The sequence below is a fragment of the Bombus bifarius genome, unplaced genomic scaffold (genome assembly GCF_011952205.1).
Source record: "Bombus bifarius isolate JDL3187 unplaced genomic scaffold, Bbif_JDL3187 scf7180000008030, whole genome shotgun sequence".
Lineage (NCBI taxonomy): Eukaryota > Metazoa > Arthropoda > Insecta > Hymenoptera > Apidae > Bombus > Bombus bifarius.
In genome coordinates, this window is record NW_022884401.1 from 44,031 (window position 1) to 70,277 (window position 26,247).

At 41.2% G+C, this 26,247-nt stretch overlaps 1 protein-coding gene across 2 annotated transcripts in view; it reads left to right on the plus strand.

The window, feature by feature from the left end:
- Positions 1–26,247, plus strand: part of LOC117207431 (bone morphogenetic protein 1-like) — a 54,872-nt gene that overhangs the window by 22,350 nt on the left and 6,275 nt on the right. For both annotated transcript variants that reach the window (XM_033447666.1, XM_033447665.1), the window contains exons 2-7: positions 13,034–13,186; positions 13,288–13,492; positions 14,385–14,660; positions 23,985–24,377; positions 24,637–24,815; positions 25,978–26,208. In XM_033447666.1, the coding sequence (XP_033303557.1) occupies positions 13,380–13,492; positions 14,385–14,660; positions 23,985–24,377; positions 24,637–24,815; positions 25,978–26,208 (1,192 nt within the window). In that variant the 5' untranslated portion in view covers positions 13,034–13,186; positions 13,288–13,379. The remainder of the gene's footprint in view (positions 1–13,033; positions 13,187–13,287; positions 13,493–14,384; positions 14,661–23,984; positions 24,378–24,636; positions 24,816–25,977; positions 26,209–26,247) is intronic.

Sequence of the window (26,247 nt, forward strand, 5' to 3'; positions counted from 1 at the left end):
TTAGATCGGGAATATCGGCGGATTAATTTTGAGGTGGATTTAAGCGAAAGTTAAACTTCTCCGAAATATATATAAACTTCAGAAACTTTTCAATCGTTCGGACACAATCGAGACTTTAGAAATTGGTAACTTTCGAATTGTTATCCGTTCAGTTCTGCCCTGTGGATGGGTAGTCTTACGACGAATCTAAAAAGCATTTCTCGAACGTTGTTTCTTTTCGACGCATTTCAATTTCGTATTATCCAAAGTTCATCCCAGCTTTGCCGCGTTAAAGTGGAACTGAAAAGATAAAGTTTCCCAGTGTAGTATCGGAAAGGGAAAACAACAAAAATTGAAAAGAACGCGTGTAATTTTTTCGGTATTTGGCTCCTTATATTATTTCGATCCTTCGTCCACTTCTGAAAGTAACGAATCGCGATTTTCGAAGTAATTTTTCATAAATCTCCTGCTTTTGTCTATCGATATGTAAAAAGGAAAAGGTAGAAAATTCGTTTTGTAATAGATTGCATGGAAAATGGCGCGACAAAGGATGTCCTCCGATCGTGCGAAGAGTCTGAAGATGGAAACGAAAAGAGAAAGAAAAACATTCGGTCGATGTCAGAGGTCATCAGACGTTCCTTTTTACTCGGGTCTTCCTTTTCCGCGAGTCGACTCTCATCCCAGGTGAGAAGTCAACCTAATCCTGAGGGATAAGTTTTCATCACGTCCGGCTAGCTTCTGCGTAGCAGCGCGCTTCCTGACTTTGATTCTGCAGAATGCTCGTCTTCCACGTTCGACCGAAATGACCATCGGCCACTTTTCCACTCAAATTCGAAATAATATCCATACGGAATTTCTATAAATTTTGTTCGTTTCTTGATAATCGTACGATACACTTACAAACGACCGACATAGTGGTTTAATTAATTCGATGAACGATCAACGTCGTACGCTGCCCTGCTTAGTTAAAATGTCCTATCTAGCTCCTTTTATCTCTCGCGATACGTCGAAGTATTTAATGTTCTACCGACTTTGACCAAATCGTCCAGCTGAATAGTTTACCCAACAGGAAAGTCACTGCAAACATCTGACGCGATCTACCAAGCAGCAGCAAAATCGTGCGAGCGGACAAAGCTCTAATTATTTCGAGCAGCGTGCGAATATGAACGCAGAACGAAGAACGGAATACAATTAAAGGTTGATTCGGTCGCGAGAGCGTAAAACGAAGATCGTTGTGCTCGTCGAAGGGGCCAGAGATGCATTATTCAACGTCAATCTCATATTCCGCGAGACACGAAAACAGATTCACGGCCAGAGAGCGAAACTCTTGACTCGGGTGACGGTACAGGCGAAAACTTCTTTGTCAGTTCGCGGCGAATAAATAGGAAGAAACGTAGGTTTGCCATTTCCTTTGTATAGGGTGCAGCCAAAGGTAAAGCCATACGGATCGCCATGAGCGTGTCACGGGTTGATAGGCCATCTCTTGGATGGTTGATCGGAGGATAGAGAGAAAGGCGGATGTGCCGCCTTCGCAAGTTGTATCGACTTCGATTGATCCTCGGACATATGCTCTTTGGACGATATCCGGTACATCGTATCCGCCCGAAAAAGGAAGAGGAAAAGTGTTTCCATCTTCGGTGTCGTTTTCATTCGGTTGGATGAGCTGCGAGATGGAATAAAGCAAGAGCGATGGATGGGAACAAAGGTGTTGCTTGTACGTTTACGATGGTTCTCGATGCGAACGATTCTCGCAAGAAGATCATGCGAATGTGTATAGAATGTTTAGGACTGTGTGTTTAGAGAGTTTATAGAGGATTCAGTTTCGCATCGTATTGCATGGTCCGTTTTCTTGCGCACGTGCAATAACTTCAGACGCTCGAAAAAAATTCGCAAAATCGCTCGATGTACTAAGAAAGTGTCAAGTGTGAGAAGTTTTCATCTGCAGTTACACGCAAACAATCAACATGTAAAGTCGTCGCGCTTGCATTTGCTAGTCGATTCGGAGGAGCCTTTCGCTCTTAGATCAAGTGCGGAAACAACAGATCCAAAAAATGGCAAAAAGCTTTGGTGCACAAAGAGGCAAAAGCAAATGAAAGAAGAGGAAGGGGAAAATAAAGGGAAGAAAATAGAGAAAGAGATCTCCGTATCGACGCAAGTTGCACTGGATCGTTCGACGGGAGAGCGAAGTGGACAAGAGGGAGAAAAAAAGGGACGGAAAGTTGACGTCAGTAGCATACGCAAGCGTTTAATCCGACGCGATAGAGGTTCGCTGCGATGCGAGAGGCTTCTCCATTCGAATCAATACGACACACGTACACCGGGCTTCTATATCTGTATGAAACGCGGCACGACGCATTATCGTCGAATCCCAGCTACGAAAAGTTGTCGGTGAGCTGTGCCCCTTTTCCTCTGCCTGTCTCTCTTTCTCGCTCTTCTCGCGTACAAGAAACGTATGATTTCGTCGCTGAAAATCCGAGACATCGCGCCCGAAAGTAACGTCCAGAGACACGGGCTACTTGCTATTCGCTCGATTCAGAGCGATCTAACGAGAGATTACATGGATGGGCTATTATAGTTGTGAACAGCCGAATAATATAGATAATCTACAGATTTTTTCAGAGTTTAATAGATCGCAACTTCTACTTTGAATTTTTGAAATTATACATTTCGACGTTAGAATCAATTTGAATAATTTTCCTTTAGATTCTGATTCGGATAGGCAGGTTTCATTTATTACGTGTATTACGTGTAATAATAAGAAAAAGAATGGACAGACAAATCGAATAATGATAAAAAATGGCGAGTATTATATTAATTAGATGATACTACGTTACTTCCTGGCCGAGGACCGAAATACACTTGAAATTTATTTTAGTAGAGCTGAAAGCTTCCCGTGGAATGCCATCATAACTCATCTTATGATTTATATACCACATATTCGTCTTGTTGTTTTACGCTTGCAGGGGATGAAACAAAGGGAATTAGGAAGACAAAAGTGACTGTTTCAACGCGAAGTAGCATAGTTTATGAGTGGAACTCGTTTTCGCGTGATTTTCCTGCGCGCGAAATGTAATCTTTGCTTCTGTGTTCTCGCATTGCGGGTAAACAACTATGTTTAAACAAACGGTCGATATTGCAAAGATATTCTTTCACTCGTACTCGCCAAAATATTTATCGATTTAAAACGCTGTCTATTCTCGATCAGTGATCGAGAAATGAAATAACATGCGCGTTATGAATATCGGTAAAGTAACGTCGATGAAGTAGAAAGAGCAAAGAGAAAAGGAGGAAGAAACGTAACAGATTAGACAAGCAGATCCCCAGAAAATTTAACGGAGATTGAATCGACGATACGATTGCTCGACGAACTATCGAAAGTTGTTCGATAGGAAAGCCCGTTCTATCCAGCTAACCGGAAGTAGCTCTTGTCTGGCCCGGTCTGTAAAGCGTTCCGTCTGTCCCTCTCCTTCTCATAACATCAATGCTCTTGCAAATGTCCTGGAAATGGAAAAGGAGGCTTCTGAGATCGATTCGGAGATTGAACCACTTCCGACCTTCCGTTTGGCTGTCAGCCACAATCCTGTGGTTGCACCGATCGCAGTTTCAATGTTATTTAACCTCCTTACACGTTTCAGCATTAATCGCGACGTAATTCGAACAGATTATGCTCTCCGCGTGAATCCGAGTTTCCTGGAAACGATAGCGTAGACGCACGTACCAAGAACTTTAGAAAAGTTAGTTTTCTTACCGATGAATGGTTCCATCGATGTCGGAATAATAATAGAATTTAGATTGACGAGCTAAATCTGCTTATTTTCATTGAGCTGTACGACTCGCTTGAAATTGATTGACAAAGAATATCCATTTCTTCGCGAGACAAAGGGAATTCTTTTAAATTAAAGTCAGAAGTTCCACGGTACTTTTTCCAATTCAAAAAGAATGTAAGAAGAAGGTTTCGCAAAGTCGAGGACTCGATGGAAAACGCAGATTGAATTGCGTAACTGTAATTTATTTTCTTTCAGAGTTATTCAGAAGCAAATGCTTGAATGGTACACAAAGAACGTTATCTTGCTCGTTACACGCTCTCTACTGATTTTCCAGTCCGGACTCCGTTCCACGCCTCCGACGAAAGAAATTGATAAAATTATGCTTCTACTTTCGAACGCGGTTAAAAGTTAACGATAGGATAAAATTTCTTGGTTAGATAAGGGGTACGATTCTGTTGTCGCGGGGCTTTCATCGAGGAAATGGGGCTCGAAAATAATCTCTCCGTATCATCCGGCGAATTGCAGCCACTCCTGATAATAGCTTCCAAAGAATCATTCCGATTCTCTAATTCCACAAAAAGCACCTCTTTATTTCAACGAAAAAATAAAAGCGTCGTACTAATCTCGTCTTCTGCACGTTGAAATCAACGTTTTCAAATTGCAGAACGTTCGCGCGATTATTTCTCAGCGTTTCTCCGCTAACTGAATTAATTAAACTCGAACGAAATTACATACCTGATAAATTATTTATACGTGCTTTCTACAAAGAAAAAAAGAATGTCTGTAAAAAGAATGATATTACGCAGGATCGACGTAGGAAAGGGAGTACGCGCGAAAATTGCGATCGCTTCGACTGAGAATTGTTCGACGATAAGTAGAGTTAATCGTTCCGGTTCATTACTGGCAGGTCTAGAATGCGATTTTAACCAAGCATCAAATATTCCGGCGAATCCACGGGCTGAATGGCACGAAATCACCGGCTCGAAGCGAACAGGGGTTTGGCATTATGCGGTTTGTAACCGATTGCGCCGGTGTGCGTACGCTTCTGCAACAAAATTCATAGAGCGACGGTGTACTGTACGTGACGCGATGGAAAATTGAATTTGACGATTCTCGTTTTGTTTTCCCTCGAATGTCTATCGATATTCCGTAACCCTTCTCGATGGCCATTGAAAAGAAGCGACAATGTCGCTTGACTTATTTCGAGTGGATCAATCATCCTACAGATTATTTTTTGTCGTTTATGTTTCTCTCTCTCTCCCTCTCTCTCTCCCTCTCTCTCTCTCCCCCTCTCTTTCGTTTTTTACTTTTTTATACATGTAACGTTTCGAGTAGTTGCTCGGAATCGACTCTATTGTTCGCGATTCAAAATATATACTTGATATTCCTTTCAAGAGCGCACGAATTGATTACACGGCGTCGAAAATATTGTTCAACTTCAGGAACTTCGATATTTTCGTATATCAGGCCATCAGACTCTCGAGAGATTTTCGAAACTTGGAAATCTTCAAGAATCTTTGGAAGTGACAAAATTCCCGTCGCGTCTTTAGGAAGTGCTTTTCTCATCCATTGTGTACTTGTCACTGGTTTCGACGTTTACAGCGTGTTTATGCAAATTACACAGTTAGCTCGTAAATAATAATAGCGACCAATAACTCTCGAATAATATATAAAATATGCTATAAAGAATGTGACTTTACTCACGAGGGAATTACTTGCGTAAACAGTGAGACACGACGAACAGCCGAGCAAGAAAACTCCTATAAACTCTGGGAAGAAAGTTTTCGCAATATCTGCAGGAGACTGAATTAAGGAGAGCTGCACGAGATAGGTGCAAGAAGGTAAACACACCGCGAGATCCGACAGAACTGGAACTTGCTCGAGGCAAACTAAGGGAAAAAAGGTTCATTTAAATGTTAAACGAACGATGGTATACGATGCGACGGAATAGTAGCCTAGGGACAAATGCATAGGACGTACGCATAATGCGACACGACGTCGTAATACGCTGGTTCTGCCGTGTGCGGTCCCGCGAACGATATAATTAAAATATCGGTGTCACGTGAATAGGGGCTGCGAGGGAAATGGACGTTACGCTTGCAGATTTACCGAAACGATCGTGAAACACCATAAATTAATGAATCGTGGACAACACAACGGAGGGAAGGATATGCGTGCACGGTCCGTTGACTAATACGTACGTTCCTAATACTCGTTGCCAGCCACGACGTATTTACGATTGTATCGCCGTGAATCTGCCGATTTCGACCCCCGTCCCTAGCCCTCAAGGGACTACTGGCAATACCCGGTGTGTACGTGAACGCGCCTAATTAATTAACCGGATCGGACATCTGAATGCTGGCGGCAGCGTTTAATCCCGGCCATCGGAAAGGTTTCGCCGATTTTATTTATTTATCCTGATTTTGTCGCGGATACGTTTAAATGCTCGCGGGTTGCGTATGAATCAATGGGGTGACTTTTAATCCTTCCATGATTTAATAGGAAAGGGATCGCCGCATGTATTTCGTGTTTTGCCTTTTAAATTGTATCGTAGATGAGTTCATTCGTCGTCCCTTTGCATCGTAATTTAGTAATTAACAATATCGTTCAATTGACAAATTATGAATTTTGATGGAATATTGTAATTTATTGTGGCGTAATTTGTATGTATATGAAGTTAATGTGCTAAGAAATTAAATTTAGTTTCCGCGTGTGATTATATTCTATAGATTGTAAATTAGAACGCGGCAAGTGAATTTTGGAACACGAGACGAACTTTATGAACCACATCATACGTAATTATCCGCATAGTTGACATTGTCAGCCTTCCAACTCTAAACCATGTCCTTTTGGAACGAACCTCCTCTCCCCTCCTCTCCACCCCCGACCCCTGCCAACCCGTTTCATCAGCATTGCAGTCAACTTCATCAAAAATATACGAAAACCCTAACGTCCATAGATACGTCCGTATATCGCGAATTATTAATCACGTTCCGCTTACTTTTAAATCGACGTCGAACAAATTTAACGTTACTACGCGCTTCGAGTCGCGCAACGACGAAATCTTGAAAAAATCGACAACTTTATGTATTGTAGAAAATTATGCCAGCATAAAACATAGGATATAAAGTACACCGTTATCACGTAATATTCGGCGCATTATTTTCACCTGGACGATTAAAAGCGACGTATAAACCATCACCACCGACGGTGCAATAAAAATTTAAATTAACCCCATAAAGTAACAGGCGCGTGAATTAGTCCTCGGAAGGCGGTGAATCAATTCGATGGAATTATAATCACTTCGTGAGTTACTCCTTCGGAAACTATAAACTTACTGCATTGAATACGCTTGAAATATGAATCATACCGTTGAAAATCCTAAATCGACTCTATGGTATCGGGAATTCGAGAATTACGGTATCGAAAATTGCCAATTAACTTTCACGAATGTACGCTTTCGATCGCGATAATGTCGCATAGAAAAAGTCGCGTCATAGTGGGTATCTCGTAACGCGAAAGAATTAATTGGATCGAATAAATCGAGCCGGCGTTGTCCACGAGTTACCGGTCGCGGCGACATTGCAGTCGGTATTTACGACTCGGGGTAAATTCATCGGTGGCGAATTCGACGATTGCGACCTCGTTAACAGAAGGGTGAGATATCGACGTCGACTCGGCCCGGTGGGCAGGATCGTGTTCGCTAATTTCTAGATAGACAAATTATTCACCGCCATTAATAGGACACACGCCAACATTACGTTCAACGTAGGGATGAGTTCGATGTACGCGGTCCATGACTGGATTAATTAAAGGAAATCGATCGGGTCTATCGATAAGATATAGCCGGGTAACAATGGCGATCTCTCGTGTTCCGTTCAGTTTTTCTTCCTCGCAGGATGCCCTTCGTATTGAACTGACGCGAAGAAAGAAAAGATAGCGTTCTTATTGTAAGTGGTATTGGCTTTGTAGTAGATACGGAGAGCTCGGAGCACAAAATGTGGTACAAGTGACGAAATCGATGTACACAGGTTTTTATGAGTACGCCATTTATGAATGTACTATGCGTATTACGCGAAATATCGTGAAATTTTATTCGCATTGCTAGGAGACTCGGCTATCACGATTATATCTATCGGTAGAGTTTGAAACAAATCTAGAAACGTATCTGGAAAGTACAAAATGTTTGACAAAGCGAAACGCTGGAATATTTCTTTCAAAATTGGGCAAATTTTAATGTTTTTGTTCGTTTGAAAAATTTCAGTGAAATTCTACAACATAGAATTCTATAGGGGAAACGTATATGTTCGTATATTTAAACAATAACCATTTTATTCGGACGATACTGGTTCTAGATGTATTATATTAGACATTCATGACAGTCCTTTCTATGCAGTGGAATAATTTTTTAGTCGGCCTGTTTCGTTGTTGGCTTACGTTCAATTGCGCGATGTACGGGATTTCGTATTGACCTAGATATTACGCGAGATCAATGTATTTACCGAGCTACATAAATCTTACGTTGCGCGGCACACACTGTGCTAGTCTCGCTGTAAAAGCCTTGACTTTATACGAAAACCTTTCAATAACATTTGCGTAACTTTTAATTGATAATTCGGTTTATATCTGGCGATCAGCTTCAACGATAAATCTGTGTCATGTTTACTTTCATACAATGAATACCTGGTAAACACTTGTTCAATCCGTGATTACAAATAAAAAGGAGGAAGAAGGAAGCCCTGAAAAGCGAAGTATAAACTTCTATCGAACAATTAATATTGACACGCGACAAACATTCGCATTTAATGTTGATCTCGCGTGGTACATCGATGTTTGACCAATATTTATGCGATCTCAGGTCAACATTTACTCGATTCGCTTTTAAACTCGTGTTTGCATCTGTGGCGGAGAATGGTAAACGCGGTTCGACTGATTAATGAACGAAAGAATACTTGAATAGCCTATTTTCTCCCAATGCTTTATTTTCTCTGATAAATAGTGCTTCATCGCTGAGAAACTTGAAAATTTGCCCAGAACCGAGGTGGAAACATTTTTATTAAGAATTAACTATTCATTTGGAATGTATTTTCATAAAAGATAAATGTAAGTCGATTTTTCAATTTCCATTACATTTTTTTTCATGGTTTTCATTAGTTTTTCGTATATTGCACATTCGTTCTCTGTCTAACAATCTCCCAGTGTTTCTCGTGTTTAACGGGATCGATCTTTATCCTCGAAATGATGTTTCGTTGCCCCGCTGTAGGCGATTCCGCGTCATATTATGTCGTACAGAACTACAGCTGATCAAACATGTACTTTGTTTGAGATACACAGTCTACGTTGAATATATTACAACATGGCTACATAATACGTGTTTTGTTAACCATACGTTAGATGTTGGTCGCTGCACGTAGATAATGACGTTGTACGCTTATCTTTGCTTTTTCAACTCTCTTCAATAAGCACTTTCACATTAAGAAATAGGCAATGTAACAATAAGACGTACTATATAGAAACGAATGCTTTAAAATTCACATTCCAGTCGCTGTAAATAGATTAATTTCGACTACGGTCAATAGGTGAACTCCGATAAGGATAACCTCTTGAAGTAAAAACGAAGTAATTAGGTAGTAATTAAGCGTTAGAGAAAATAAGTTAAACTTGATAATAAATTATAATTTGCTCGTTATACCACTTCTTCGAAGACATTCTCCAAAGAGTAAGTTTCGAATAATGAAATTTTGATATCTTTAAATATTCCTCTTTACTTGCATTACAACTTCTAAGTACACAGATACCTTGACGACTTTGCAGTAACAGTATGTGCATTTTATCAAAGTGTAGGATTTAACGACGAACTGGTAATTAGAAGCAACACTTATTACCTTTTCGTGGAATCACTAGGCTGTAAATTGCAGTGATACGACATTGACCCTCGGTCAGCCAAATCAGTCTATTTCGATAAGAACATCTATAGAAATAGAGATAAAAACGCGCGATATTATAAAAAATATTAATTTCTCATATTTAGGAAGTTATCGAAATATCGAGCATAGTACGAAGAAAAGTTTAAGAGAAAGCATTGTCTCCGCCGTTGGTTTCGATGGTTCTAGTGGCACAAGTTCTATCCGTGACGATCGTTACCGCGGCTCACCGAATTTGTGAATGAGAACGAACGCTCTCGAATCGAAGTAACAACGGCGTCGTTGACACGAATCGCCGACGAGTGTCATCGAATACTCGCGACTCGCCAAGTTCCGCCAATACCTGAGCCGTTCAATGCGAAGCCGCGTGAAAAAGAACTTCGCGAATAATTGCAGGAAATTTTCGAACATGAAATTTATCACGACTCTCGAAACTCGAACGCACGATATTTTTCAAACAATTAACGCCGTTTTGCGAAATTACAATCGACGAGAGAAAAAACACAGTATATTTCAAAGCATTTCTACGTTCGCGATGACGGTCGATCGGAAGGTGCCATCGTCGAGAGAACAATTTTCTGTAGGTGGAAAATATACGAACGACTGCCCGTAAAAATTATACATTAAATTGTTTCCTCTGAACGAGTCGAAACAAGGTTTCATTTTTAGAACGCTATAAAGGATTTGGAAAATCTTTATTAGATAAGTATGCAGTAGTTGACGAAAGTGAACATGAATCACGTGTATCATACAAAATCCTTTGTACGATACGCGTAATATATTTAAAAGAATATCTATAAACGTTCAATTATTTTTGCGAGCAACAGTATGTACGATTTTTTAAAAGAACTCGTAAAAAAACAGTTTATGAATTTTTACTGAAACAAATAACTTCGTGATTTGGTTAAAAAAGAAAAAAAAGAAAAAGTAAATAGAAAAAGGGAAGTGAGATACGTCACTCGTGCTCCGCGTAGTAAGGAAGAAAATTATTACTCAGATGAGCACAGGTCAGTGCGGCTGCGCGTAAAATTCTGAATTTTTCACAATAGCCTTCCGCTATGAAAACACCGATAAGCATGACCGCGAGGGTATTTCGTCAACGATACCGAGCAAAACCGCCTGCCACCGGGGGTCAAAGGCCAAAAACGAAGCGTACGACATGTGGAATGCTGCAATCTCACAACGATCGTGGAATCACGCGCGCCGACTCCACTCAATTAGACGTTTATACGCTTCCATTTCACCAAAATGCAGCGTCGACTGGTTTCGTGCGAATTATACGGATCTACCACTTAACATGATATAACGTTGATGTACCACGATGATGTTCATTGTTGCTCGTTCGCACGTTTAGAAGAAAAGGAATCGAGAGGTCAAGAAGCGTGTTATTTTTAGCAAGTTGATAGCAGATCGTTTGAAATTTGTATTTAAAACCATATCGACAACTATGAGCAACCTGTTACCGGAGGCATTCTCAGAAAATAAGGAGAAAGATCGATGGTTTTCCCAAAGTGTTTTACGAGCTAAAACAGGTTCGGTAGGCATTTATGCATCGTAATATAACTATTTCTCATAAAAATTGTTCAATTGGCTACATCGGCACGTGAATTACAAGTGTTTATCGTTAATTAAGACGACTCTTGGCGTGTACCGTCATTAATGTGGTAATCAGAACTGATTACGAGCAGTAAGAAAACTAACAGTATGTTAGTAAACATAAAAATTCGATTATCCAACTATGTGCCACGATTAATTCGAATAATCAAGATTTCGCTAATTTATTTTTATTATGATAGGCATTGTTTCTCTATAACAGTTACAGAAATGACTAACGCAGCTTTTACTAATATTGGCCAGTTACGCGGATATTGCAACGCCAATAATCAATGAATAGTTGACACGAATTTCTGATATTCAAATATCGTACATTAACAGCTATTTCTTGAACGGTGCTTTAACTTTCCCAATAAAGATAACTGTCCTCCGTTCAACGTCCTCCTCGTTTCTTATATTCGATTCATTCACGTTCACCCCGCTGGTTGGGTTCTTTACGCCACTTATAATCCGAACGAGACGAGACGAGGTCGATAGAAAGATCGATGCCCTATAATAGGCTAGCAACTTGTGCAAAGCTTCCAATATTTTAGACAGATTTCCATAAAACCGTCTCGTTTAATTCCACTTTCTTTTCCGAGCGATTTCCTCGTTCCAAAACAGGAATAGTCGAATCCATTTGATCGAATCAACATTGGGAACAGCAACGATGACAATCCCTTTCGTCTCGATCATTTAATTATTTCTCCATCGAGCATCTGACTCTCTAACTAATAATAGGAAATCGACCAGGTGGTTGACACGGAATTGAATAATCCTTCTTTCCAGCAAAGCGGTCTTCGTCCTCTGTAAACGTATCTTTTCTCGGTACGTGTCGTTAAAACCGAGTGGAAGAACGATAAAAGACGGTGGTCGATCATTCCTTACAAGGGTACCTTACGTGATTTTTCAGAATCTTCGGTAACTATTTTACTTCTTTCCTGTTCTCGCGCGATCTATTCGAACGGTTCGTTCCTTTTCTCGTCACGAATCTTCGACCCGCTCCTGATAGCTGATAACGCGACCGAGGCTGTTTACATCGGTCGAAACAACTGCAGTCGAACAAACTCTCTCTCTCTTCACCGATAACACCACGTTCCATGATTTATGAACGTTGATAATAAGGCAATGCGCCATGCTATAGCAGCCGAGTGTCTTGGAAACTCGCTATCCCACAGCTGGTATCGCTAACAAGACATATGGACGGTGAACGTCGAAAGTCCGAAGCACGTGCAGACGGGGGAATGTAAATTCGAGAATTACGTGGCCACCGGAGGGTAATGTTCAATCTTTGTCAGCACGCGCACACACGAGATTCGTTGGAGACGGTGGATCGCGAAAGCGTCAGCTCCTTCCGTCCTGCTCCTCAAATACGAAATAACGAAATTCCCGAATACGAGTCGGATTTACCAGCCAAGTATGCCTGCTTGCGATTAAATGGCATTAACTCGATGTCAGATGCGTATCGTTACACGCACAAGAGGGAAGGGTAAATATTTCGAACGTACAAACACAACTTGGTTAGAAAGACGTTTTGTCGTAACGAAAGGTTATACGGATAATTATAATTATAATTGTAGCAAGAGTAATAGTACTCGGTAGATGCGCAGAGGGAAGAATCGAAGATATTAGGATTAGAAAGAGTTGAAAAATACAGCAGAGAAACGGGAGATAAGATAAAACAAGCGTAATCAATTATCCGTAGTCTAGTCATAAGCTTCGTATCAAGATAGATTCATGAATGTGTGCGTCGATATGTTTACGTTCCAGGTGGGTTTCTGGGCGATATCGCGCTGCCGAATATCAAATACGAGACCGAATGGCGACAGCAAAAACTCAACAAGAGTTACCTGGAAGAGCTGGAGAAGTATCGGGACGAGGTGCTGAAAGAGGGTCTCCAAGTCGAAGAAGAGGGTCTTACAGGTAAAAAAGTTTTCTGCGGGCAAACTTTTCCATCATTCGGATGGTATATCCGTTAAGGTAGCCGGTTGGTCGATGTATGCTAGCGACAGGTGTCGTTCCAGAGATCCTTCAATTTAAAAATGAGCATGACGCTAACGAGGCGCATCAGGAGAACGAGGAGATCGTGGCTTCTCAAGAGAAATCCGAACCAATTATGGTGGACCGGAATCAATACAGCATGGACGGCGAGCTCGAGGGTGGATTCAGTTTTAACGCGAGGAACGAAGATGCTAGGCCTGGGGTGAGGGACGAAGGCGTTGAATTCAGGTAGAGCGGCACGAAAATTTCACGCGAAAGTTACGCGAACGCTTCCAGCGTGACGATGATCTGAGATTTTCAACTCAAAATACGTGCCATGTCACACCACTTAGGTGGTAACCTTTCTTTCTCATTTTCTCCTATTTCTTTTTTTTTTTTTTTTTTTTTTTGAGTATGGGACTCGGACAAGTTAATTCAAACGCCAGGAATAGCGAGTTTCGCTTCACAGAGAATTTTTTAATGCGAAATGCTTCTACATTATTGCACCTGTTTTTATCCTCGTGTAATTTTTAAACTCTTTTTCGTAATGAATTTTTAAACGTATATTTTGTTGTGTAAGAGCAGATTTAACTTTTTTAATGGTACTCGTGATTTCTGTTTTCGAGAGAACGAATTATTTTAATAGACGATATTACGTATACGAATTCGTAGAATATTTTGTTGGAGAATTGGTCGGGTATTTAAAATAAACAACAAGGTGGTGATATGTACATTTATCTGAAAACCTACGAAACGAAGCGATACATTTTTGTAGTTTGAGTGCCAATTAAAAGTATTTAGATACCTTTAGTATCAGTAGTATTAATTAAAAGCGGATGATATAGAATGTGTCTTGTGCCCGCTTTACATGCTTGTCAATATTATGTTGCGCGTATATTAATTTACTGTTTTGCTGGAAATATTCTATAAATGACACGAGTCTCGTTTATGGTACAGGTTTTAACTATCTTCCTCCGCATTCTATTGTAATTTTATAGTAAACACAAATTTCACGACAGACAAACTTCAATTTTGAACACTGAATTTCTGAATTTCTAAGTTAAATATTGAATTTATAGTTTTTAATTCCCAAGGTTTCGATGATTTTAAAGCGGTTTCGTCAAAAATATCAAATGTTTAGGCTAGAATCAACCACCCCACCAACCAAGAAAAGACATTCCGCTCGAAAACAAGGGCGTGAAGCCTCGCAAACGGCGTCGAACGTGAACGCTACAAAATCGATGGAAGCATTTTTGAGAACGTCTCAAGAGTTGAACGCGTTTCCCACGACTACTGAGAACGTGAATCAAATAAAAACCACGAACGTGGAAAACGTCGAGGAAGTGTTCACCATTCAACCGGAAAGCAGCACACGGAACGCATCGAAACGGCGTCATCGTCGTCATCACCGTAGAAGGTACGAGAATTTCTTTACTTCCCCTTAATGATTCACGCTTATCGTACGTTTGTATTCGAAAACTTTTCTTTTTAAATATAACTTTGATCGAAGAAATAGTAGTTTAAATTTTAAGAATACGATGAAGTCAGCGTATTCCGATTTTACGCGTTTAGAAAAATATTATTCGCTTCTAGAAATAGATATGCATGCGAAATAATTTTATAAAAAAAAAACAAGGAAATCATCTTATTTCGTGTAAAGCACATTTGTCAAGGAAAGTTATCGTCGGATCGATTGGAAAGGTTTTAGAGTCTGACAGAAATTTATAGCGTTTAGATTACCCACAAGATGTTAATATTCGATCGATGTACCAGGAAATATGAAACAAGTCAGAAATTTATAAATTGATATCTTTCGAATTACATCCTATCTCGTATTTTATTGACCACGCTGCTTGACCACGAAAATGTTATATGAGATACCCAACTTGCTCATGTTCCTGGTTAATATTTTTCCGATTTCATTTTAGGAATTCGATAATGACATTTCTAACGTACTGACCTATAAAATCTAATGATTAAGCGGAAGAACTGGATTTTACTTTTTGGAATAAAACCAGTGGGAAACGTTTTAACAAAAGACCTCCAAGCTGAAGTACCCATTGGGAAGTTAAAAAAAGAACCATACTCTATTTCCGATAGAGAAGTGATTAAGTGTATTGCCGTGTTCGATAATAGAGTTCGCTCTTTTAACTCGCACCCTCCCTATCACCAACAATTTTCCGCTGGTAGGGCTACTATGCCAATAACAATGGTCGTCATCGTAAAGCTGGAAAATGGGGACCGATAGTGCCGGTCGGGCATTTTCAGCCCTTGAACTGCCAATAACCTGTCAACATCGGCACACTAGTGTCTCTGACCGGTTGCGGATGTGTTCGTCTATAGATTATGCGCTCCTCTCTGAAAACCTACGGGGGATGAAGACGAAAAAAGGAGTAGAAAGGACGATATCGGTAAAATGCACTCGAGAAAATCCGGGTTTTTTAGTTTCACCGGTAGCTTCCGTAAAACTGCATCTTTTATATTAACGTCGATGAATAAAATTTTCTAAATCGAGTTGGTTGCGTAATAACATTCGCTTTCGACGTATTTTTTATCGTTATTTAAAACAGAACATGCGAAAAATTTGAATTTCAAGCGTACTTAAATAAATCCGGTAATGGATACAGGAGATGCCAGTAATGAATACAACATCTACCGGTATTAAAATTATTAAACGATATTTAATATTACCGTTAAAATATTCCGATGAAATTTACTACCGACATATATTAAATTTTGAACCGCAAACATTGATTTCTCGATTTCCTGCGCGTTCTCTCTTGTGCTCGCAAATCAGCACTTCTCGGTTATAGCTTCTCCTCGTACCTTTTTCACGCTTACAGTGATACTCGGCAGGCTTACGAAAGCGTTTATTTACGACCTGAGTTCGACATCATGAAACACGATCTCACTGTGATCTCCCAATGAAGCTACGGAGAATTCTGGAGAGGATCAAGCAAGAACCTGATACCTTTGACGTGGTCAAGCCCTGTATCCGCAGAAATTTCTACCTTCATTTCCGTGTGGCTCTCTTCTACCGAGTACCTCTTAAGCGAAGCGATTAAAAAGCACGTTAAAAACTCTTCTTCGAAATTCGATATCGAAACTTTCTGTTACTCAAAAAATTTCCACGATATTCAAGAAACCTTAGACGTATTTTCTTCTGAAAGGTACTCGTGTTACAAAATGCACCTTCGGACGTTTAAACTCTGAACAGAACGTATGACGACAGCAGCTGAGATAGATGAAAGATCAGAGATTTAACGACTAATCATTTAAAACGTGTTCTTAAAAGCATAGGAAATTTGTGGTGAATCATACTCGACGAATTACCGAGTAACAATCGCTCGTATTTATTATTATACGTATAAGTAAAGTCGCATGAATGAAAATATGTCCGTAATAAACGAACGAACGAATAACCTTCTCCGATCCCCTGATAGAATCGTAAAACGATCAATTACATTGAGGCGCAGCGGCCGTCGAATTGCCACGTAATTATTGAACGCAGGAATTCCAATTAAGAAAGCGAGCGCGAACGCATTAATTACAGGGCGATAAGGAAGTTTTGAAATCCGCTTTTTCCCCTTGTCGGCCAGCGGAGGATCGAGTCGAGCTGTAAATTTCAGTCAGCTTCGAGTATCGATTAAAAACGAGCGAAGCTCAAGACGCATTAATTTCTCCATCGGTTCAATCTGATCTGGTCTTAAACGTTTTTCATTGAAGGATCCGTGAAGACGATCATGCCACGGGGATAACTTCTTCTTATCGTGCTCTCTCTATTTCTTCTCCCCTTTTCTTTCGCTCCAATTTCGACCATCGAGCAAATGAAGACGCAAAAAGGTGAGCAGAAAGGAGGGAGAGGTAGATAGAAACCGATGGAAAAAAAAAGGAAAAAAAATGGTTGGAAAGGAGAAAGATGGGATTCGAGTGATTTATCGAGATCAGTCGGAGAAAATTTCGTATTCAGCGAATACGTCGGTCCGTCGGTGGTGAATCGGTCGCCGTAACTCATCATTTCCCTCTGTCCTCCGTGACTTCCGTCCTAGCGCCTCCGGCTGCGTTTGACTCTTTTCGTTGCGCGTTATCAGTACCGCGAGATTATCGTGCGCTTGTTGTCTATTGAACTATGGACAGTGGAATGGACGGGTGAAAGGGGATGAATTTAAGGCGCGTTTCGATGAATTCGATTAAAACCGCGCTCTCGTATACGCGTCACGGGATCGTTCGTTCGAGTGAATTCGATTTCCTGGGATAAATACGCAAGCTCGATGAACTGGCTTCGCTTCAAATATTTCTACATTTTGTTTGACGGGATTGATAATAAGCAATTTAACAAACCGGTAATATAACGGTTACTGATATTAATTTCATTAACTCTTGTTTGTTAATCATTTTAGATGTTTCGAAATTTAATTTCCTCTTTGGTGTCAGGTTGATACGACGATATAAAAATTGGATACACGGAATCGATTTAACGGAAATACGAATAGTTAAATAGTTCGCGTTGCTCGCAAGCAGCAAACGAGAAGATTAAATACTACGTTTTAAAGTATCTGTTCGTTAAATTTTCTACAAAGTTGAAATTTCCTGTATACGTAAAGCTTCGTTTATATCGATTGCTTAAAACAAATTTCGATCAAATCCGAATGAATAATATGTCTAAAAGAATAATTTGTCTCGTGTTGTTTAAGAAGAACGGAGAAGCTGCACCGATGAAATTAATTTTTCTCATTAACGTACAACAAGTCGCGCTGAAACAAATCACGATTAATTTAACACCCGGTTCATTAATTAATTGCCAACGAAGCACTCGCTCGAGGCGACATAACAAATCACAAGGGTTGCAGGCTCGGCGTTAATATTGATATATATTAGACGCGGGCTTTATTCAGTGGTGATAAGTTACGCGGAGGACGATGACAGTAAAACGGACCGAACAAAACAGACCCTTGGGGGGTGAAAAATATCAGGGACGCGAGAAACGGGGAAAACCGCGAATCGCGTTTTCATTGTCGTTCCGCTGATTGATGAAAAATCGTGATTCGTTAAATTCTAAGCTGGGTCGGGCTGGATTATTTCAGTATGGCCGGGACACTGATATATTATATTGTGGTTTATTGCTTGCTGGTTAGGGGAGGGTTCGACCGCCAGTGTAGAGAGATGGATCGACATTCGAAGGGGTGGTAACTAGCACACGTCAAAGCTAATAGAATGATCTATGCGTCTCGCGATCGTTTGATTGAAATCCACGTCGGGTCAACCGATGGTGTTCCTCCGATAGAATCGAATGGTTCTCTGAATGCAGCGTGAAAGAGAAAAGGATGACATACGGCCGAGTCGCGTGACTTTTCAATGAATTTAGCGCCGGCTCGATCGAACCTGACGAGACTTCCGGAATATATGCTCGTTCGGGAACGTGATCGTGGAACGTTCGTCCAAATTGTGAAAAGTAAATTTCCTTCCTCATAACTTACCACTTTTGTAAGCGCCAATTCCGATGATTTAATTTTTTTAACTTTTATCTGAAAAAGAATATTCTCCTATTTTTAGTTTCAATTTAAAAATATTTGTTTTACTAAGATAAGAGGAACGCTATCGCGGCCAAGATCATCGAAATGTATTCCCTTTTAGTGGCGTGTTCCTTTTACCGTGAAAGTATCAGCCACTGAGTTTGCTACCGCCGGTAAAACCTACTCAACCCTAGAAACCGCTAAGGGTTGGAAGTTTCGACATTGGGATTTAATGGATACCGAGATTGGAGCGAATCGCGCGATTATCGTTACGTTTTAGATCCAGGACTGCATTTGCCGCAACCTCGACAAGATCGCCGCAATGAAAACAACGGATTGCAGGTTTTGTTGCTCGCGGCGCGAGTATTGCTAGACACGGTATTAAGCGAGACGTATTGTTTCCAGCCCCGGATATCTTCGAAGCTATAGCAGTTGACCTGAATTACGAAACAGACGCGACGTCTAATTTGTCGAAACATATCTTCCTTGACAGCAACATACATAAACGCAGAGACAGAGAGCAAGGAAGAATCTTAAAAAACACAGTGCAAGATGTCCGAATATTTGCGAGTCATCGTATGTATTTTGTATCCGACGAATGGTGTAATATATTCTATTCGTTAATTATTTGTTATCGTTAATATTTTATTTGTTTAATATGTAAAAGCGAAAGATATTCGGCAAGAACTCGCCTTCTAAACTATATTATTTCGCAATTATCCGGGAGTTTCCGAAGGTTTCTCAAGCCTTGTTCAATTTGTTCATAGGACAGGCAGCGTACATCTTTCATTTTCACGCTAGAAACGCGTCAAGCGGAAATCGCTTTAACACAAATAATCGTTCTTTTGCCTTCGTTAATACGGCTAACGTTGACTGACACTGACAAGTATTACAAGCGGCGCCAGTGTCGAACCAACTGGCTAAAACAGTTTCCTGGAATCAGTTCGAGTAACCTCACCATTAATCAACACCTGCTTCAAACCCCTGTTTCTCAATTTCTCAATTTCCTGGAACAACCCTCGTTTTTCCATAAAATAAAACGTTTCATTATCAACTGTCGTAAGTTCCGAACAACTCTGTCCTGCGATATAACGTATCAATCTCTGGCGATTCGTGTCGTGTTAACAAAAGAGTCACGATCGTAAGGGAGCGTAATAATGGGATTTCGTGTTTCAGCGCGAATCGAGACCGAAGAGATATTTATTTCATAGGACAAGTCGCGAGGATCTGAATCGTAAAACTCGTACCATGCCGCTGCTCTATAACGATGGCTGCGATCGTAAAAGTCAAAGAAACAAAACGAAAGGGAGAGAAAGATCCTCGGCGAAGACTTCGAGTAAACGTTGTTAAAGAAAAGCGCTCTGTCGGTTTTCCACCAGCAGCCGTGAATTTCTACGATTTACACGTACACGAACCACACCGTTCTTCTTCCTCTCTCTCTGCCTCTCTCTTCCTCTCCCTTTTTCTCTGGTAGTTCGTTCACGAAGCTCGCTAGCGCACCCTTAATGGAGGCTGCTCGCTCGCTCGCTCGCTCGCTCGAGGCCCCGTTAATTAATTGTAATGCCGCGCCGATTCAGAAGCGCATAGCTTGACTGCTGCCGGTCGAGAGTCGCCGCTGCAAGGGTGGTTCACCCCTCGCGACCAACCTAGGGTGGGGAGATAGGAAATCCGGGGAGAATTACGCCCCGCGGTAATTAGTACTAATAAACGAGGGGCAGAGCCGTGGCACACGCGTGCGAGCCTCGTTCCGCGGCAAGCTCCGATGTTTACGCGAAGGGGGCAAATTATTTTTCAAAGTGTCACTCCCCTCGCAAGCCTCACCCCCGTGCTCCACCTTTTCTCCCCTTCTTTCCGTTTTCATACCCCCTAACCCGATACCATTCGTTTTCGCGGATTCGAACCGAGCAGGGGACAGGATAAATTGTGTCCCTGCTTTTTGCGAGCGAGTTTATTTTTTGGCGGATTCTCTGATACAGGATTACGAGGGGAGGGCGATTGAATTTTCGGGATGAGGTGATTCACTAGTTTGGACATAACCGAGGGTTGGAGCCCGGCAAGCGAGATGATTTGATTTTTGTCGGAGATTGTTTTGTTAATTGTTAATTCGGTTGATAATTTCTGACTGGGATGGTGAGTTGCGCGAGTGATGCTTTGGATATTTCAAACGGCATAATCGTACATTTCACTAGATCGAATTAAAATCTGTTCTTTCGATGATAACATTTATTTCGTTAATGAATCTCGCTTATCGCTCTTCGTACGAAAACGTTTGTTACGGGATAAATGACGAAAAAGCGTTAGATTGAAATTTCTACCAAGCATTTGTCGGGGCAACATTTTCTATAAGATTTTTTATAAGAAACTCTGTAACAAGGATTAACTATCCAGTGGTCTTTAGACAAGCTTTCTATCGATAAAACCTGTGCTAATCCGCTCATACGAGAAGTATCTCAAATCGGTGGCTTAAAGTTCTTTCGCGATTTTGCCTCGTCTCTACGAATGAATATGCATGCGGCACACCGCCGTGTGCCCGTGAGATATTTGCCGAAAGATTTTATTGCGTTTCCTCGTATTATGCAAACAGAAATGCGGCTAGTACAGACGTAAAAATTCTTTTTTTTAACTCCGTTGAAGAGGCTACGTTATTCCAATATGTACGACAAAGTGTAAAACACCACTTGCGTTTTCAGTGTACATAGTGTACGTTGCCGCTTCGTTATAAAGTAACCAAGAGTATGAAAAGAAATCTACGCCAAAGTTTTAATTTTCCTTTCCATTAAAACGAAAGATATCTCTTAAATCTTTTACATTTAATTGCGAACTCATTTTGCATGTTTCATTAAAATTCAGCGAAAGATAGCGACCCAGTCTTCTCACAACATTTCCTTAGGACCAAGAGGCATAAAATATCTCAATAGGAATACGCGGTTAAAAAATGTTCTTCGTTCAAGAAACTGTTCCAGATTCGAGAATCGTTTTGACCGAGTTCTAGAATTCGAGGGTTGCCGATATCGTATACCTCGATGCAGGAAAGATTTTTTCCTCTATCTAGTTCCATATCTTTAAAGCTGAAATTCTTGCTGATATCGTGCCTCGTAAGTGCGGAATCGCCGATATCGAAGACCTGCCGGCCTCGAGATTCTGGATGTCGTTCTTATAGAATCCTCGCGACCTACAGTCATCAGTATCGAACCTTACGACGGACAAGTTTTGTATTGAGTTTCGTAACACAAAATCCTTGGCATCCAGTTCCTCCGTACCAGGCTTATCGTGTTTATAGAACCGAATGTCTTCTGCTATCCATTTTTTATCCGTTGCGTCGTGAAGTTATTCCAGCGACCCACAAAACTTAATAGAATCTGTATCACGCGTGATCTTCTCGCATCACGTACATATTTTCGTACGTCGCGAACACGCTTCGTGTTTCTCACTCTGAAGCAAACGAACGAGATAAAATAAATATTACAGGGAGGAGAATACACACTCGCTGTTCGTGACGAAGAAACACTTTTAGGTTTCAGCACGTCGTCGATCAATCTCATATCAGCACAATTATCCGTATTTACAAATAGCGAAATTTTTGGTGTAAAACGGTGTACCTTTTCCCCGAGCGAAAGTCCAACACGGCGCAACACATAAATACACGTTTCATCAAAGTTGGAATTGGACACTTGGCCGGTCAGTTCGTTAGCCACGATTGCTTTTTTCCGACCGATAAAGGGGTGTCCGCGGAGGCCGCGCGGCCGAAGGGCCTCTAAAAAGCGCGTTTGTTCCAGGCCGGTGGCAATTTCATCCGATATCGTAAAAAAGCTCAACTGCCGGTACATTCAATTCGCGAAGCAACGGTTCGCTTTAATGCCGTGTTTCGCGGCCATTTTTATAACCGCGAACACCTGTTTTCGCGGCAGCTTTGCCTCGTTTCTCGTCGTTTCGTCTCGTTTTTCGTCTCCTTGTCGCTCTCCACCGTTTCGTTATAAACGAACGTGCGTTCTTTTAACTTTCACGAGACGCGATACAATCATAACAATTCGCTGCGAGTCCATAAACTATTTGGTCGTTATCGAAGTCAGAAGAGGATTGCACCAGCCGGTCAACTTCAACCCCGTTATCCGTCCGGTTATTTACTCAGTAAACATCCGGTGACCGATGTTGATTATCCTTTGAAACACGTGTGACCGTTTTACGACGCGGCACACGATCGAGCGTACGATGGAAATTGCTATTTACAAGACGATAATGGAGTAGGTCGCGGGCGAACCTCGCGAAACTTCGACAATAATATTCGATATTACGCTAATAGGATATTAATAAATGGCAAGCAGGCTTTCAACATTAACGATCCCGGTATTCCGGTTGCATTAAACATTTGATGGCTGCTACTTTGCGCCGTAAATTTTCCGGTCTTACAGTTTTTTAACGACCCCAGCGTTGAACGTTTCGATGCCGCTCTTGTGAGTAAATTTTCCGGTGTTTCGTGTTTCCTTTTTCTCTCTTTCTTTCGCCATTTTTTCTTCTCTTTTTTACGAGTTTCTTTTTGCCCCTCAACCCCGAAACCTGGCTTTTTTCTTTCGCCAAGAGAAAAAGAGGAAAAAGGTAGGGGAAACTCGACCAGCTTCGCGTCACGTAAATAACGCTAGAGATCGTAAAAACACGACACGGGAAGATTAACTGGGGAATCTCTTACCCTTGACGGGAACGATGTTTCGGCGAATATGGAATAGCGGGGAAAGAATGCGATTCGACGAAAATTGAGTCGAGAATGAAAATTTAGACGGGCCCCTTTACGACCGTTTTAGGTGGTTCTCTTTAAGCGGTTTCAAGGAGGAAGTAAGTGATATAAACCTCTTACGACCGTGCGTATCCGATTAAATTAAGCGATTCTCATTTCGCGGTATTTGGTTCTGAAGATTATAGGCCGTGGATTTTCAACAAATCTGGCAATCACGCGTAGAAATTTTCATAAGAGCTTCAAAAAGTATTACGGTATAGTCACAATAGCAACATTTAACGAACTTTGCCTCAGAGTTATATTATTCCAGCGAAAAATCGCATAATAAAAATAAAATATCGAAATAATTTTTGGAAAGTATCTTTACGATATTTCTCTAGAGGATTGCGCAATGAATAATATCCAAATTGTTTAAAAAAGAAAAAGGAAGCAATACAGCAAAAGAAGAAATACAGCAAAAGTCAGGGGAAACTAAATTAATGAACATATTCGTTTGCAGAGCAACGAAAAGGAGGCATCGTGGTCGCAAAATTCCCCTAGTCAGGCGAGATTTCGATGACTCTTCAGACGAGGTAGTGTCGTTGCACGATCGACAGCTACGTTCGATAGAATTTTACGACATGGAGCATAAACCAAAGTATTCGGCAAACAAACGCGGCACCACAAGACATAGATTTTCCAGTAGGACACGAAGAGCCGCGACAGCACGCAAGGAACGTGTATGGGATCACGGAGTGATCCCGTACGAGATCGATGGAAATTTTTCCGGTGCTCACAAAGCCCTGTTCAAGCAAGCCATGAGGCATTGGGAGAATTTCACTTGCGTCAAATTCGTCGAAAGGCTTCCTCAAGAGCATCCTAATTACATACTGTTCACGGAAAGGCCGTGTGGGTGAGTTTATTCATTCATAGATAAGAAAAGAAAGAATATTTAAATACTGGTTTTCCGAAGAAACTCATTTTCCATAGCACGTAGCAACTTTGATATTCTATCGTTGTAATAGTTTCGGTTCGTCAGAAAATTACATATTTTTCTATAGTTTATTGCGTAGCAAGAGAATGTGATGGAGAAGATAGTATCTTTCGATGTATATCGATCTACGATTCATTTGCAGAATCTCTTTCATTTCGCTTTTGAAATAACTTCACAGATGTTGCTCGTTCGTCGGGAAACGAGGAAACGGTCCGCAGGCGATAAGTATCGGGAAGAATTGCGACAAGTTCGGAATAGTGGTTCACGAGTTGGGCCACGTGGTTGGCTTTTGGCACGAGCACACGAGACCCGATCGCGATCGTCATGTACAGATTATCCGTGACAATATCATGTCTGGTAAGTGAAATTTTTCCACCGCCGTCACCTCTCTTCCTCCATATATTCCAACAAAGTATAGTTCAAATAAAGCCAAGTTACAAAAACAAACTATTCTATTTTCATACCTACCTAAGATCCCATACACGCTAAGGATGTTTCATTCTAACCATTAAAGGAACGTATAAACGTACTTTAACGATATCGAATCACAGCAGCGTCGTTTCGCGAACACTCTGACGTCGTTACCAGCCTCCGATGTTTGGTGAACGTGAGAAGGATCCCGCACGAGGGGCATGGCTTTTTGGTACGTGCTTGACTCTCGATTCCGTTTCAGCTAGGAAATGGCCGTGGCGCGGCTTTACCTTCGCGAATAGGCGAATAGATATCCGTTTTAGATTAATGGACCAATTTGGCAACGGGGTGCCTGGCAAATCTCACCAATCATTAGCGATGACAACTAATCGAGGGACGGTATTCTAATATTTACACACGATGTGACAGTCCCTGAACGGGTGATCGCATCCCGATTAATGGATACTCATAACAGGAATGGTAACGAGCTGTTTAATTAGCGAGACCCAGCACCATCTGTTTAGGCGGTGAAATTACACCTTCGGTCACGCAAGCTCGCCTCGGCTCGACAAAATCGCGCGAGGAACGCGCGTGCCGTTGTTGTGGTTTCGTTAAGGTTACTGATCCGTTTTCGATGATCAAACAAAGATCGAAACACCGACTGCAGCCTATACGATCGAATAACACTCGAGACTCCGTCGAAACGTGGAATATCGTCGGCGCGACGTTGCCAGACTTTGTGTATACCGAAAACGATTGACAATGTCGAATGCCGCTTTGGAAGCAACTGGATAGTCGATGAAATCGACCGGCTTTGTTTCTTCGATGGCACGTCGAGTTACCAACTACTGTTACACAGAGACAGTTATCTGACGCTAGTTCCCGATGCTGTAAGCGTCAGATGTTTGTCGATTCGAAGTGGTCAATTTGGATCTCGGTTGACGATCCTGACCTCGTATTTCGAATGTTTGCGTGCACGTACGATATAATGCGCGATTATACGTCAGACATGCGAGAGCGTACGAACGTTAGAGATTAGTCTGTATCGATTTGCGTGCGTATATTGCATTAACCATCGTTTAATGGAATTTTAAAAAATTCTTTGTAGGTCAGGAGTACAACTTCAATAAACTGACAGAGGAGGAAGTGAATTCACTTGGTTTGCCGTACGATTACGATTCCATTATGCACTACGCGAAGAACACGTTCTCGAGAGGGACGTACTTAGACACGATTTTACCAATGGAAATTCATGGCAAGAAGCGGCCTGAGATTGGTCAGAGACTTCGACTCAGCGAGGGGGATATCGCTCAGACGAACCTTCTTTACAGATGCTACAGTAAGTTAATAAAGATACTAGTCATTTTTGCAATTACTG